This window comes from Benincasa hispida, chromosome 5 (genome assembly GCF_009727055.1).
Source record: "Benincasa hispida cultivar B227 chromosome 5, ASM972705v1, whole genome shotgun sequence".
NCBI lineage: Eukaryota > Viridiplantae > Streptophyta > Magnoliopsida > Cucurbitales > Cucurbitaceae > Benincasa > Benincasa hispida.
The window spans coordinates 59,483,066-59,495,135 of record NC_052353.1 but is presented as its reverse complement, the minus strand read 5'-3'; the positions used below and the strand labels follow the sequence as shown (position 1 = coordinate 59,495,135).

Sequence of the window (12,070 nt, the reverse complement as noted above, 5' to 3'; positions counted from 1 at the left end):
TCAAAAGAAGTGCGAAATGTTAGGTTGCGTGTGGGCTTTTTAGTGATTTACCTATATAGCTATCATTGATAGTTACTATCATTGATATCTGATTCTAATTTTATACCATATCCCTAATATATTTATCTCTGTTCTACATTTTTATGGTCTAATTAACCCTATTTTTATTAGAAAAAGAAAGAGAGGAGAAAAAATGGGCCGACTAAAAGCCCGATTTTGATCGAAAACACCGATACTCCGTGCACTTCTCGGTAACCTTAGAGTGAAGAGTACAATAATTTTCTTTTAATTTCTTTTTATTTTCATATTTTGAAAAATAAACCAGGTGAAAAAGAAAAAGCTTTTTCTCCCTGCGTAATCAAACACTTCTCTCTCTCTTCTTCCCGACGCATCCATAGCCGCCGCGCCGCCTCCACTTCCGCCAGCAGCTCCGCCACATCGCCGTTGTCACTGCTGCTGACGCTTCCGCGTCTGGTGGCGCTTCACAACTTTCCACCTCCAAATAGAATTGAATAATCCCAAAGGTCAGTTTCTACACCCTTAGGATTCCCGGTCGATTACCTTCAATACCACGATATCACCCTTCATTCGTCGTTTCTTATCTCATTCTTTCACTGATTACTACTTACTTTTACACTCCGAAAAACGCTTTGTTTTGATTGTATTTTGCGTCTCTCAGTGTATAACAAAATTTCATTGGATTTGTGATTTTTATTTTTCTGTCTTTTTTGAGGTGTTGAGGAATCCGATTTTTTATAGAGATAGCTGGATTTTTTAATTTTTGTTTTTATGGTGTTGATGTTTTCGTTATCTGTTTCGACTAAATTCTCAAGTCACTGAAGGTTGTTTTGGGATTTCGCTTCTGCAGTTTTTAGACTTCCGATGGCAAGAACGCCGGCTAGTAATGTACACTCTGGTGGCAAGACCGAGGTTCGTATAGTTATTGCCGGGGACCGTGGTACTGGAAAGTCGAGCTTGATCGTAACTGCTGCGGCGGACAATTTTCCAGTGAATGTTCCCCCAGTATTGCCACCGACGAGGCTGCCTGAAGACTTTTACCCGGATCGTGTTCCCACCACAATCGTCGATACTTCATCACGGTATTAGTTGCTATGTTTGTTTTGTTTGTTTCATTCTGTCCGGATACTGGGACAATAGATGAAAAGAATGTACTATTGGAGCCGTAAATACTGCCTTTTAGGGTTATGGTCTTGAGGTAACTAGTTTCCAACTTTAATAATAGGAGAATTCTGCTTCCTACGGCAAGATATCTGTACATCCCTTTTTTTTTTCCATGTACCTTAATGGGTGAAAATTATATAGAAAAAAGAGTCCAGAGAATTGGCACTTGTTCACTTTTCTTTCTGCTTTGCTGCTTCTGTATTTAAGCACGGCTACTGCTTCTGCCATTCTGTGAGAGATTTGATTGGTAAGAAACTGGAAAAGTTTTGAGGACTTTACTTGTGATATTGGTGAAATTAGTTATTTCCCTATTTTCTTGTTGCTAGTTGGACCACCATTTTCTAGTTTTTAGCTTTCTAGACTTCTAGTCTACCATTTCATTCTCGTATTTTATATGCAGCTTTAAAGAAAATCCCATCCCCCCCTCCCCCACACACCCCCCAAAAAATTCCAATTGGAAAATAAAGTTCAGTATTTCTCGCTAATGCAATTTTCCGCTAGGTATTCAATGGCACTTTTGAAGTCTCTAAGGTTCTCTTTTTGTTTATTTGTTTTTTGTCCCAGCACTGAGGATAGTGCAAAAGTTGCTGAAGAACTTAAGCGAGCTGATGCAGTGGTGCTAACTTATGCTTGTGATCAGCCTCACACCCTTGATCGGCTGAGTACTTTTTGGCTTCCAAAACTTCGTCAATTGGAGGTTAGTTTCCTCCCTCCTTTTACCTTGGTGGATGGAAAATGACTCCATAATAAAATCACTGATCTTGTTGCTAACCTAACAAGTATATCTAGATAAGTTTCTTTAATCTGAAAAGCTAAGGCTCCCTTTGCCTAGATAAGCTCAGTATTTCATATGTTATGTTGATTATAATGGTTTAAATGAGCAGGTGAGGGTTCCAGTCATAGTAGTGGGCTGTAAACTGGATTTGAGAGATGAGAATCAGCAGGTGAGCTTAGAGCAGGTTATGTCCCCAATAATGCAGCAGTTTCGGGAAATTGAAACATGCATCGAGTGTTCAGCTTTTAAACATATTCAGGTATTCATCTATCAATGAAATTATTTTCATTCACAAAAAAAAAAAGAAAAAAAAAAGAAAAAAAGAAAAGAAAAGAAAAACAGGTACATTTGTTGCTCCCTTACACATGATTGTATGAAGGAAAAAAACCATCCGACTGTTTTGCATCCAATTTCATTTATTGGTCCACCTAAATTCATTGCTGAGCAGTTTTTTCATGCTTATATGAAAATCTTTCCATCCATACCTCGTCGATGTACATTTTCACTTCCACATTTTTGCGTTGTTCATTTTAAGGCAATAGAATCACATGTTCTCAACATCGTATTATTTGATTGGCAGATCCCTGAGGTCTTTTACTATGCCCAGAAAGCTGTACTTCATCCAACAGGTCCACTTTTTGATCAAGAAACTCAGACTCTAAAGCCTAGGTGCGTCCGGGCATTGAAACGGATATTTATTCTTTGTGATCATGATAAAGATGGTGCTTTGAGTGATGCGGAGCTGAATGATTTTCAGGTCTTCCTTTCTGTCCACAATTTTTTTTGGCAAACACCTCATAAATTTTTTACTGATATATTGTTACATTTTCTGACTTCTGTAATATCTGTGCCTGAAATGGCTGACTTGACTCTATGGAGCTCTTATTATCGTTATTTTTTTTTTCTTTTGTTAATCTTGTAATCAGGTCAAATGTTTCAATGCTCCTTTACAACCTTCTGAAATTGTGGGGGTTAAGAGGGTTGTGCAAGAAAAACTTCCTGAAGGAGTGAATGATCGTGGGCTCACTTTGACAGGGTTCCTCTTTCTTCATGCTTTATTTATTGAGAAGGGGCGTTTGGAGACAACATGGACTGTGCTCAGGAAGTTTGGATACAATAATGATATCAAGCTTGCGGATGAACTTATCCCAGCTCTTGGAAAGAGAGCTCCAGATCAGGTAATGAAAATCAAAGAGCAGTCCTCTCAACTTCTGTAGAACAGGCCAACTGCACCACACTGATAATGACGTTCCAAATTGTTCTTAACATAATATATATTTAGTTTTTACATTTTATACAATTTTGGATATTTGTTCTCTCCTGGATTTTTCTTGAAACAGTTCTTTCTTTCACTTTCATGGAGCAGGCTCTAAATTATGTGGTCCATACTTTTTGAGTGGAAACAATTAACTTTTCCTGGATGGATGGTTGACTCTTGGGATGTGAAAATTTTCACTTTCTAGTGGATCGATTTTCTTTAACTAGGTTTAGGGAGGATTTCTTGTTCTCTTGTTGTTTTGTATTTATCATTTCGAGGTATGATATAATATTATTAAAAAATATTAGGATTTGGTTATTTTTCTCTCATCGGGCTTCAATTGATTTTGTAAAATCATATTACTGCATTTTGTAATTGTTTCTCCTGAAGTGTTCCATATTATTCTAATTCTAGTTCAAAATTTCTTATTTGACGGCTGTTCTTTCTGTAGAGTGTGGAGCTGACAAATGAAGCCATCGAGTTTCTAAGGGGAATATTTGAACTCTATGATGGTGATGGTGTACGTCATAGTCTGTAACTTCCTAAATTCTTAGTTTATTTGTTGATTTCTCAACCGATGGTTTGTTTGTTTTGTTGTTTCGTTGTTGTTGTTTTTTTTTTTTTAATTGTTTGAGTATAATCTAGCTTATAGATCTGTTTTCATAGCCAAGTAATTATCACAAAAGACCTGAAACTATTCATCACCTCCATACCTTTTCTTTACACACCAGGATGGTGCCTTACGGCCTCGTGATCTTGAAGAACTATTTTCTACAGCACCCGAGAGGTATTGGCTTCGCAGCATTTGGTAGTTTCCTTCATGTCAGTTTGGCATGTTAATGAGCCTCCTTGATTTCTTATGCAACATTTTCTTTGAAATGCCAGTCCTTGGAATGAATCTCCATTCAGAGATTCTGCTGAGCGAAATGCAATGGGAGGATTGTCAATTGATGACTTTTTATCACTGGTATGTTTTTTTACCAATTTTCCAGATAAGCTGATGTATTCCATATTTCCCGTACTCTTTATTACTTAAAGGTCAATGCGTACAATTCTCATTTTAACCTCCCCATCCCCCTCTCCTCCACCATGCATTTCTGAGCCAGACAGTTTTTTCTTCTAAAAGAAGTGTATTATAATTGTCTGCTCTTCTTGAATTTCTGCAGTGGTCCCTCATGACTCTTCTAAACCCAGTTTACACCATAGAGAATCTGATATACATTGGTTATTCCGGTGATCCTGCATCTGCTGTTCGTGTGACAAGGAAAAGGCGGTTGGACCGCAAGAAGCAACAGTTAGACCGAAATGTTCTTCAGTGCTTTGTTTTTGGGCCTAAAAAGGCTGGAAAATCTTCTTTATTGGATGCATTTCTTGCAAGGTTTATTATCAACACTCTATTTATCTAGTTTTTGGAGGCAATAATTCTTTAGTACTTGTTATAGAGCATGTCACATGTTAAGAAAATTTGATACACAGGCCATTTTCTGAGACTTACACTCCTACCACCGAAGAACGCTATGCTGTAAATGTTGTCGACCAACCTGGAGTAAGTGCTGCTATGTCCTTGTTTTGATTAATTGATAGAGCATGTATTCAGATTTCAAATTTAAGGTCTTAATATATCATGTGTCCACAAGTTGTGAATTGGAAGCAATTAGACTTGGAGAAGAGAGTTCATGATGATTTTTCAGATGTTACATGTTTAAAGTTGGTGAAATATGGTGTAGCTGCCATATTATATGCTTGCGTTTAGATAATTTTTGTAATTGATTGAATAACTAAAAGTTGTCTTAGAAATGGACGCTTTTTGAGAATATATTTGGTTCACACCTTTGTCAAAGATTCACCTTCTATTTAATTTTCATTGACCATTGAAGTTGTTGCACTTCTGATTATTTTTCTTTACATAAACTCAAATATCAGTTAAGTGATAGTCACTTTTTGGGATATAAGGTCAAATAATCAACTTCAGTTTTATTGTTAAGAAACTGTGATGAGACTGCTGTTATCTGATAGTTTCTGTCTGTGTACAATTTTTTATTTGGTTTAAAGGGAACAAAAAAAACCCTTATTTTGAGGGAGATACCTGAAGATGGCGTGAAAAAACTGTTGTCTGGCAAAGAGTCTTTAGCTGCTTGTGACATTGCACTATTTGTGCATGACAGGTAACTTCTTTTCTAATGGAAACGGCCATTGCTTATTAACAATGTTATGCTATATTAAGACAATAATATGTTTTGTTTCTGGATTATAAATGGCATTTGCATTTGGAAAAAGAGAAAAGCCCGGGTGACAAATTTATATAAGCTTGTGCCATAGTCTTCTTCTTCTTCATCTTTTTTTTCCCTTTTCTTTTCTCTTCTTTTCTTATAATTTCATTTCTGAGCATGTAAATTTCATTGATATGAAGAATTTGAAAGGAATGGGACCCTCACCAACCTCTTAAGGGGGATTTCAGAAAGCTAGAATCATAATCACGAAAGCACTTGGAATAAGTACACCAGGAAGAGCCATTTAATGAACTCCTAAGAGTTCAAAAAATCTAAAAGCAAATTTCTAGTCTCTCTCCAACCAATGTATTTTAATAAGGGGCTTAACCTCCGATGCCCTAGATTTGTATGTCATTGTATGTAGTGTTTACTAGTTTGCTTAAATCATTAATCTAAGAATGGTGTGCCCTGAGGTTTCAGTAACAAATTAATTCGAAGTTTTACTTCTTTTCTTTTTAATGACTGGTTATCTAGTTTCATGGACTACCAGTAGTTCTTTTTCCCCTTTTTTCTTAATGATCGGTCATTTAGGGATTAATTGGTTAGTAGGGTGGCAAGCTTCTACTTGCACTGCACATCACTAAAATCCTTCCAACACCGTGATTGATGTTTGGGATAATGATGATTTGAATATGGTGGTACCCAATGTAACACAAATAAAACATACGTTGAAATATTTTATTATGAATTCTCTTAGATCTTTTTATGGCATACCTGTTTCTATTAACATAAAAAGAAGAATTATGTATTGCTAGTATGTGTAATTGCTTATATGTTTATGCCAATGAACATTTGAATTCCTATTGTAGAGCACTAACTTTGTTTTTTTTTTCCAGCTCTGATGAGTCGTCTTGGAAGAAAGCAACTGATTTACTGGTTGAAGTCGCAAGTCATGGTGAGGATACTGGCTATGAGGTGCCTTGTTTAATTGTTGCTGCCAAAGACGACCTCGACTCATTTCCTTTGGCCATACAAGATTCTACAAGGGTAAATTTTTTTTTTCTCTTATGTACCATATATATTCAATCGTTCACATGACATTATTAACGTTTTGATAGTTACACTGAATTCCTATATAAAAAAAAATCCACTGAATCAGAATGTGATTACAGGTTTACCATAAACTTCTCTCTGACATTACTATTTTGATGAGAAAAAGCAATGTTATGTTAACATTACAATTTTTTTCCCTTAATAAGAAACTAAGCTTTCATTGAGTAAGAGGAAGGGATATGCAAAGGCAAGCCCCCAAAACGAACAGCTACCCACTCAATTACAAAAAGAGGACTCAATCTGAATGAATAATACTAAGCTGATAATTACAAGACACCCTATTAATGTTACATTTGTTTAGGGCTCATATTCAATTCCTCTCCTATAGAAACGATCATTAATTCACTATTAGAATCAGTTGCTCAAATTCTGTATTTAAACAGAAAATGTCCTTTAGTAAGTTGTATACTTATATAATTTCATTCATTTGAATGTAAATAAAAAAATAAACAATACAATTTCCTTAGCAAGTATTGAATCTGTTTATGGTTTTTCTTTGTGATCTATATTTTGCTGGGTCCATTTTCTAATAATTGTCTCTATTGGCCTGTTCATCCACCGGAATGTTGTATTTTAGTGAAATCCTGTATCTTTTAATATCACAGTCCTCATCATTATGTCCCGTTGCAATTTGGTAGGTGAGCCAGGATATGGGTATAGAAGCTCCAATACCTATCAGCACGAAATTGGGTGATTTTAATAATGTATTCCGAAGAATCGCATCTGCGGCAGAGCACCCTCATTTAAGCATCCCTGAAACTGAGGCGGGCAGAAGCCGCAAGCATTATCACAAGATCATAAACCGCTCTCTAATGTTTGTTTCAGGTATGTTGATTTCGGTAGTTTTTCCCTCCTCTCATGAAAACATAAAAACCTAATTGAGAATGAACATTGGCATGACGGCTGTTTCTGATGTTTTGCTTCATTCAGGTTGCATAAATGAGTCTGTCATCCCATGGATAACTTGTTTTTCAGAACTAAAATTATTTGTTCTTTCAAAATCACGTGTTTAAATTTTACAAGTTATTTAATCACTGTTTCGAAAGGATGTTTACATGTCTAATACCATAAGTAAACATTTCTGAAAAAAGAAAGCTCAGGCAACCTCCCTACCTGATTCAAGTGTTAATAAGTAAACTTTTCTGTATAGTCATAATCTTGTTAATTCTGGGTTCAATACGCTGCAACCTGATGGCAATGACCTCGCTCCCAGATGTCTTGGACAACTGTCTTATCTTTTCCTTTTTCTCTTCTTGGTGGTAGTGAAGAACTTTATTCTCTTGGAACATCCTCAAAGAGGATGTAATCAAGGATTCAGTGATTTTCTTAAGAATGACATTCTCGACTCAGTGACAAATTAGTAAACCTTTGTTTTTGAAAGAAAAAACTTCAATTCCATTTTAATTGCTAATGAGGTGGTCAATGAGTCGAAGTGCAAAACAGGGACAAAATTGGATTGTGAAGAGTGTTTATCTTTCTGAAACCTTGTCATGGAGAAGATTAAAAAACGACCCTCTTGGATAGGACCTTTCTCTCTAAAAGGAGGTTGGCTCTCTGTCTCATCCGATGTGTGTTGAGTGGGATTCCAACTTTCTTTCCTCTGTTTTAGTTAGTAGTTATATGTTCTACTTCACTGAATGTCATTCTTAAGAAAATCTCTTGGAACATCATTAACCTTCTCTAGATCCTTTCTAAGGGAAACAACTTGGTGAAGATTTTTGTTTCCCTTAGAAAGGATCTAGAGAAGGTTAATGATGTAGTAACTCTCTGTTTTAGTTAGTAGTTATATGTTCTACTTCATTTACAGCCTTTTACAACTGGTTAAATTGGTGTAAAACAGTACACTGCTTGTAAAACAGGGTACCTGTTCAGCAGGTCACCTTTTTGTATCCTTGACCGGCTGCCTTCCCTATAAATAGGGCCCTCTTGTACTCATTTCATTATCTTTTGAATAAAATTTCCAAGCACTCCTCACTTGTGTACATCAAGTGGTATCAGAGCCCCATCGATCCAAGGCTGAAATTCATTCAAATTGGATCCTCACCCCTCATCAACCATGGTTGCGGAAGCTTTCTCCACCTTTGAAGGTCGTCTAAATGATGTTGAGTTGGCGGTCGTTGACATCAACAAACAGCTATCCACTATCACAAGGGCCATTGAGAACCTCACGCAACAAGTTTCATCCCTCACCAACTCCAATCAGCCCGTGCAAAGAGTTCCACCTGAGAGAAGGTACCCACTGCAAGATTACTCTAAAAAATGAAGGCAAGAAAGATCAAATGACATCACTCGCAAGAAAGATCAAATGACATCACTCTGCTCGGATTTGTGGTAGACGATTCTGATTCCTCGGATGAAGAAGTCAAAATGATGGAAGAAACTCATCCAAGAATTCCAAGAACCGTGGGAGATCAAGAAACTCAAGAACCACCCAATTACAAGATCAAAATGGATCTTCCTCCATTTAATGGCCGAATGGACATCGAGAGATTCCTAGATTGGGTCAAGAACGTGGAAAATTTTTTCGCCTACACCAATACTGTTGAGAAGAAGAAGGTTCAATTGGTAGCTTACAAGCTTCTTCAAAGCAGAGCGTCGGTGTGGTGGGAGAAAATTGAAAACAATTGAAGGTATTATGGTAAACCTCCTATTCGTAGTGGCCCACAATGCTTTGTCTAATGAAGAAGCGATTCCTTCCGATGAACTATCAACAAGTGTTGTATAGTAAGTACCAACAATGTAGACAAGGAGACCGCTCTATTGCTGATTACACCGAAGAATTCCACCGTTTAAGCGCAAGGAACAATCTTCCCTGAGGACGAACAACAAATTGCAAGATTCGTGTTTGGTTTGAGAGAAGACATAAAAAGGGTTGTAAGTTTACATCCCATTGCTTATCTTGCTAATGCCATTTCTTTAGCTACCAAGATTGAGGAAGAAGAAGATTCAAAACTGGCCAAGAGCTTTCAAAGAAGGAACACATGGGAGAAACTGTCGAATACCTCCACAATCTTGATTTGAATAAAACCTCCACCTCCCAAGAAAGGAATTCATCTACTTGAAAAGAGGACTACCCTAACAAAGGAGTATCCTCGAGCAAAACCAATGAAGGTACTCACTATAGAAAAAGTACTAACCCTTACAATTGCCCCTCATTGAGAAAGTGCTTTAGGTGCGGCCAACAAGGACACCTATCCAATGAGTGTCCTCAAAAGAGAACGTTAGCCATCCAAGAAGAGAAAGAATCCGACCAAGAGAATCAAGAATACCAATATTCGGATGAAGATGCCAAGGTGTTACAAGCTGATGATGGGGAGCAGCTTCACCTTCTCTCCTCCGCAGGCGTCCATTATCCTTTTCTTCCGAAAAAAGGGAACCAACTATCTTGCATCATCCAAAAAATTCTTCTTGCCCCAAAGACCGAGAGGGACCCCCAAATAAATGCTCTTTTTAGAATCTGCCGCACGGTTAATGGTAACGGTTATGATTGGTCTTCTTGATTATTAGACCTTGCGGGTTTGGGCATCAATAACGAGGGATACTAGGCAAGTGGTTGTGACATTTCTTTTTGGATGCCTACATTTTGTGGCACATGGTCATTGTGAACAAGTCTGGCCGTGTACTTTTTTGGATAACAAGTATGGTCGTGTTACCTCATGTTGTGAAGGCACATTCAGAAAACCCTTTGAAAGCTATTTCTTTTGGTTTACCTCTTGTCTACAGTTTATGAAATACTCTGTTGGGGATAACGTCAATACTAAGGAGGATTGCCTATAGTCCTCTTTGTACTCTATTCACGCTTGGATCATTTGTCCTTTATGAGATTATTCTATATGGCTTATTTCTTGCTTTCTCAGGGTAATTCGTCATTGTTCTCTCGTCCTTTGATGGATAACAATATTTCAATTGTTTTGTTTCCTTTTCACTCCTAATTCTTCCAGGAGTTTTTTTTCCCCTGAAAACTTACCTTTTCGTCCACAAGTTTTCAAAGATAGGTTTGTTTGCATTGAGTTTTGAGAAATAGCTTTAAAAGGTCTTGCCTTTGTTTGTGACAGCCATGGAGTATATTATTTATTTATTACTTTTAATATTGACGTGACATTTGAGATTTAAAAAAAAGAAAAAATTCTCCTCTCCCTTCTCATTCTCTCTCGTTTCTCACTCATTTTGATAGTATCATATTAGATAACATGACTTCCATCTTAAAATTAATTGGCAATAAGAGTAGTAGTTTCCTATAAATATTGTAAGGTCTTTAATCTTTCCGTCTGATTTTGCAACGTGCTTACTTCAGTCGGAGCTGCTGTAACGATTGTTGGATTGGCTGCTTACCGTGTCTACCTTGCGAGGAAGAATTCTTCCAGCTAAACGATGAAGGGAAGAACGCATCGCTTTGCTTTAGATATGGTTGGTATCCTAAATCTTTATACTTTCTGCTGTTCAATGCTCAACCCTTTTGTCATATTTATCTGAGTCCAGTGGGTTTCCTGAGTTTGGGTTATTAGATATATAATAGATGACAAGTTGCAATTTTCAATCAAAAGAGCATGGTTGTAGTTTTAGCTCTCTGCTTTTTCTGTATAATAATTTTAATTTGTCAAACCCTATTCTGCTATAGGGTTCCCTCCAATGCTAGGGTTTATGGTTGTACAATCAGACCAGTTATTCAACAAGGGAAATGAAAAGTTTTTGCTAGAAAATATTCAATTGTTTCTTCATTTTTTGTTTGTTTGTATGTCTTGGCCTGTGCATGTGTAAAGTCTAGTGAATTTATTGATGGGTTAAAATGGTTTTAAAAAAAATTAGATCAAGCCTTGCTCTTCACAATCCTGACCTTGAATCTCTCTGAAACAAGGAATCTGATGGATGAGTTTGTCGAGGTTGCGAGTTTGCTGGGTGTTGTTAGATCTTCCCCTAAATGTTTTAGGAACTGTAATTTTGTTGCTCACACCCTTGCTAGGTTGGTTGATTTTGTGGATTTCGCCTCTTGCTCTAGTTTTTAGAGGTTGCGTTGTACTTTTTTGCCTTTTTCATTTTTTCTGATTGGTTGTCCCATGCTTATTGAGGACAGTTTTTTTAGTCTCTCTTTAACGAACATTTCTTAAAAAATTAAAATATAATTATAACGAGCCAATTGTGTAAAAGTTTACGTGATGCACAATATATCTTAGCTCATGTATTTCCTTTAGTAGTTGATATTCTAAACAATTTATAACATGTTATAAATATATATATTTTAATTAAAATTTTAAAATTCACATCCAAATGCAATCCGTTTCCTCTGTCACCTTTGGAAGTTATTCGTCTTTTAAGATGTTGGTTTTGACATTGATTAGCTTGTTTAGCTATCATATTTTGTCAATTGTGTAAACTATGTGGATTAAATAGAAGGATAAAATTAATTTATTTGGAAAGTTCTATATTTATGGTTTATATTTATTTATGCTCATAGCGAACATTTAAAATGTGACTTTTGGTCAATTTTTTTTGGATAATTATTTTAAATAAAAAATATCGAAAATATTTTTAAAT

General features: G+C 36.4%; 1 protein-coding gene across 1 annotated transcript; it reads left to right on the top strand.

The window, feature by feature from the left end:
* The first annotated feature begins 299 nt into the window (after window positions 1-299).
* On the top strand, window positions 300-11,254 carry LOC120077915 (mitochondrial Rho GTPase 1-like). The gene is made up of 15 exons (XM_039032017.1): window positions 300-524; window positions 869-1,100; window positions 1,747-1,879; window positions 2,067-2,216; window positions 2,538-2,714; window positions 2,884-3,135; window positions 3,667-3,735; window positions 3,947-4,002; window positions 4,101-4,182; window positions 4,382-4,593; window positions 4,692-4,761; window positions 5,268-5,380; window positions 6,322-6,472; window positions 7,177-7,363; window positions 10,833-11,254. Exons 2-15 carry the CDS (start codon window positions 883-885, stop codon window positions 10,904-10,906), a joined length of 1,944 nt encoding a protein of 647 aa, XP_038887945.1. The 5' UTR covers window positions 300-524; window positions 869-882; the 3' UTR covers window positions 10,907-11,254.
* Window positions 11,255-12,070: the final 816 nt, after the last annotated feature.

What these genes read in the sequence shown, in the direction of transcription:
- LOC120077915 (XM_039032017.1), top strand. Translation starts at nt 883, where the DNA reads ATGGCAAGAACGCCGGCTAGTAATGTACACTCTGGTGGCAAGACCGAG. An exon ending in GAAAGAGAGCTCCAGATCAG is followed by an intron (nt 3,136 to 3,666) that starts GTAATGAAAATC and finishes TTCTTTCTGTAG; the next exon opens with AGTGTGGAGCTGACAAATGA. An exon ending in AACTCTATGATGGTGATGGT is followed by an intron (nt 3,736 to 3,946) that starts GTACGTCATAGT and finishes TTTACACACCAG; the next exon opens with GATGGTGCCTTACGGCCTCG.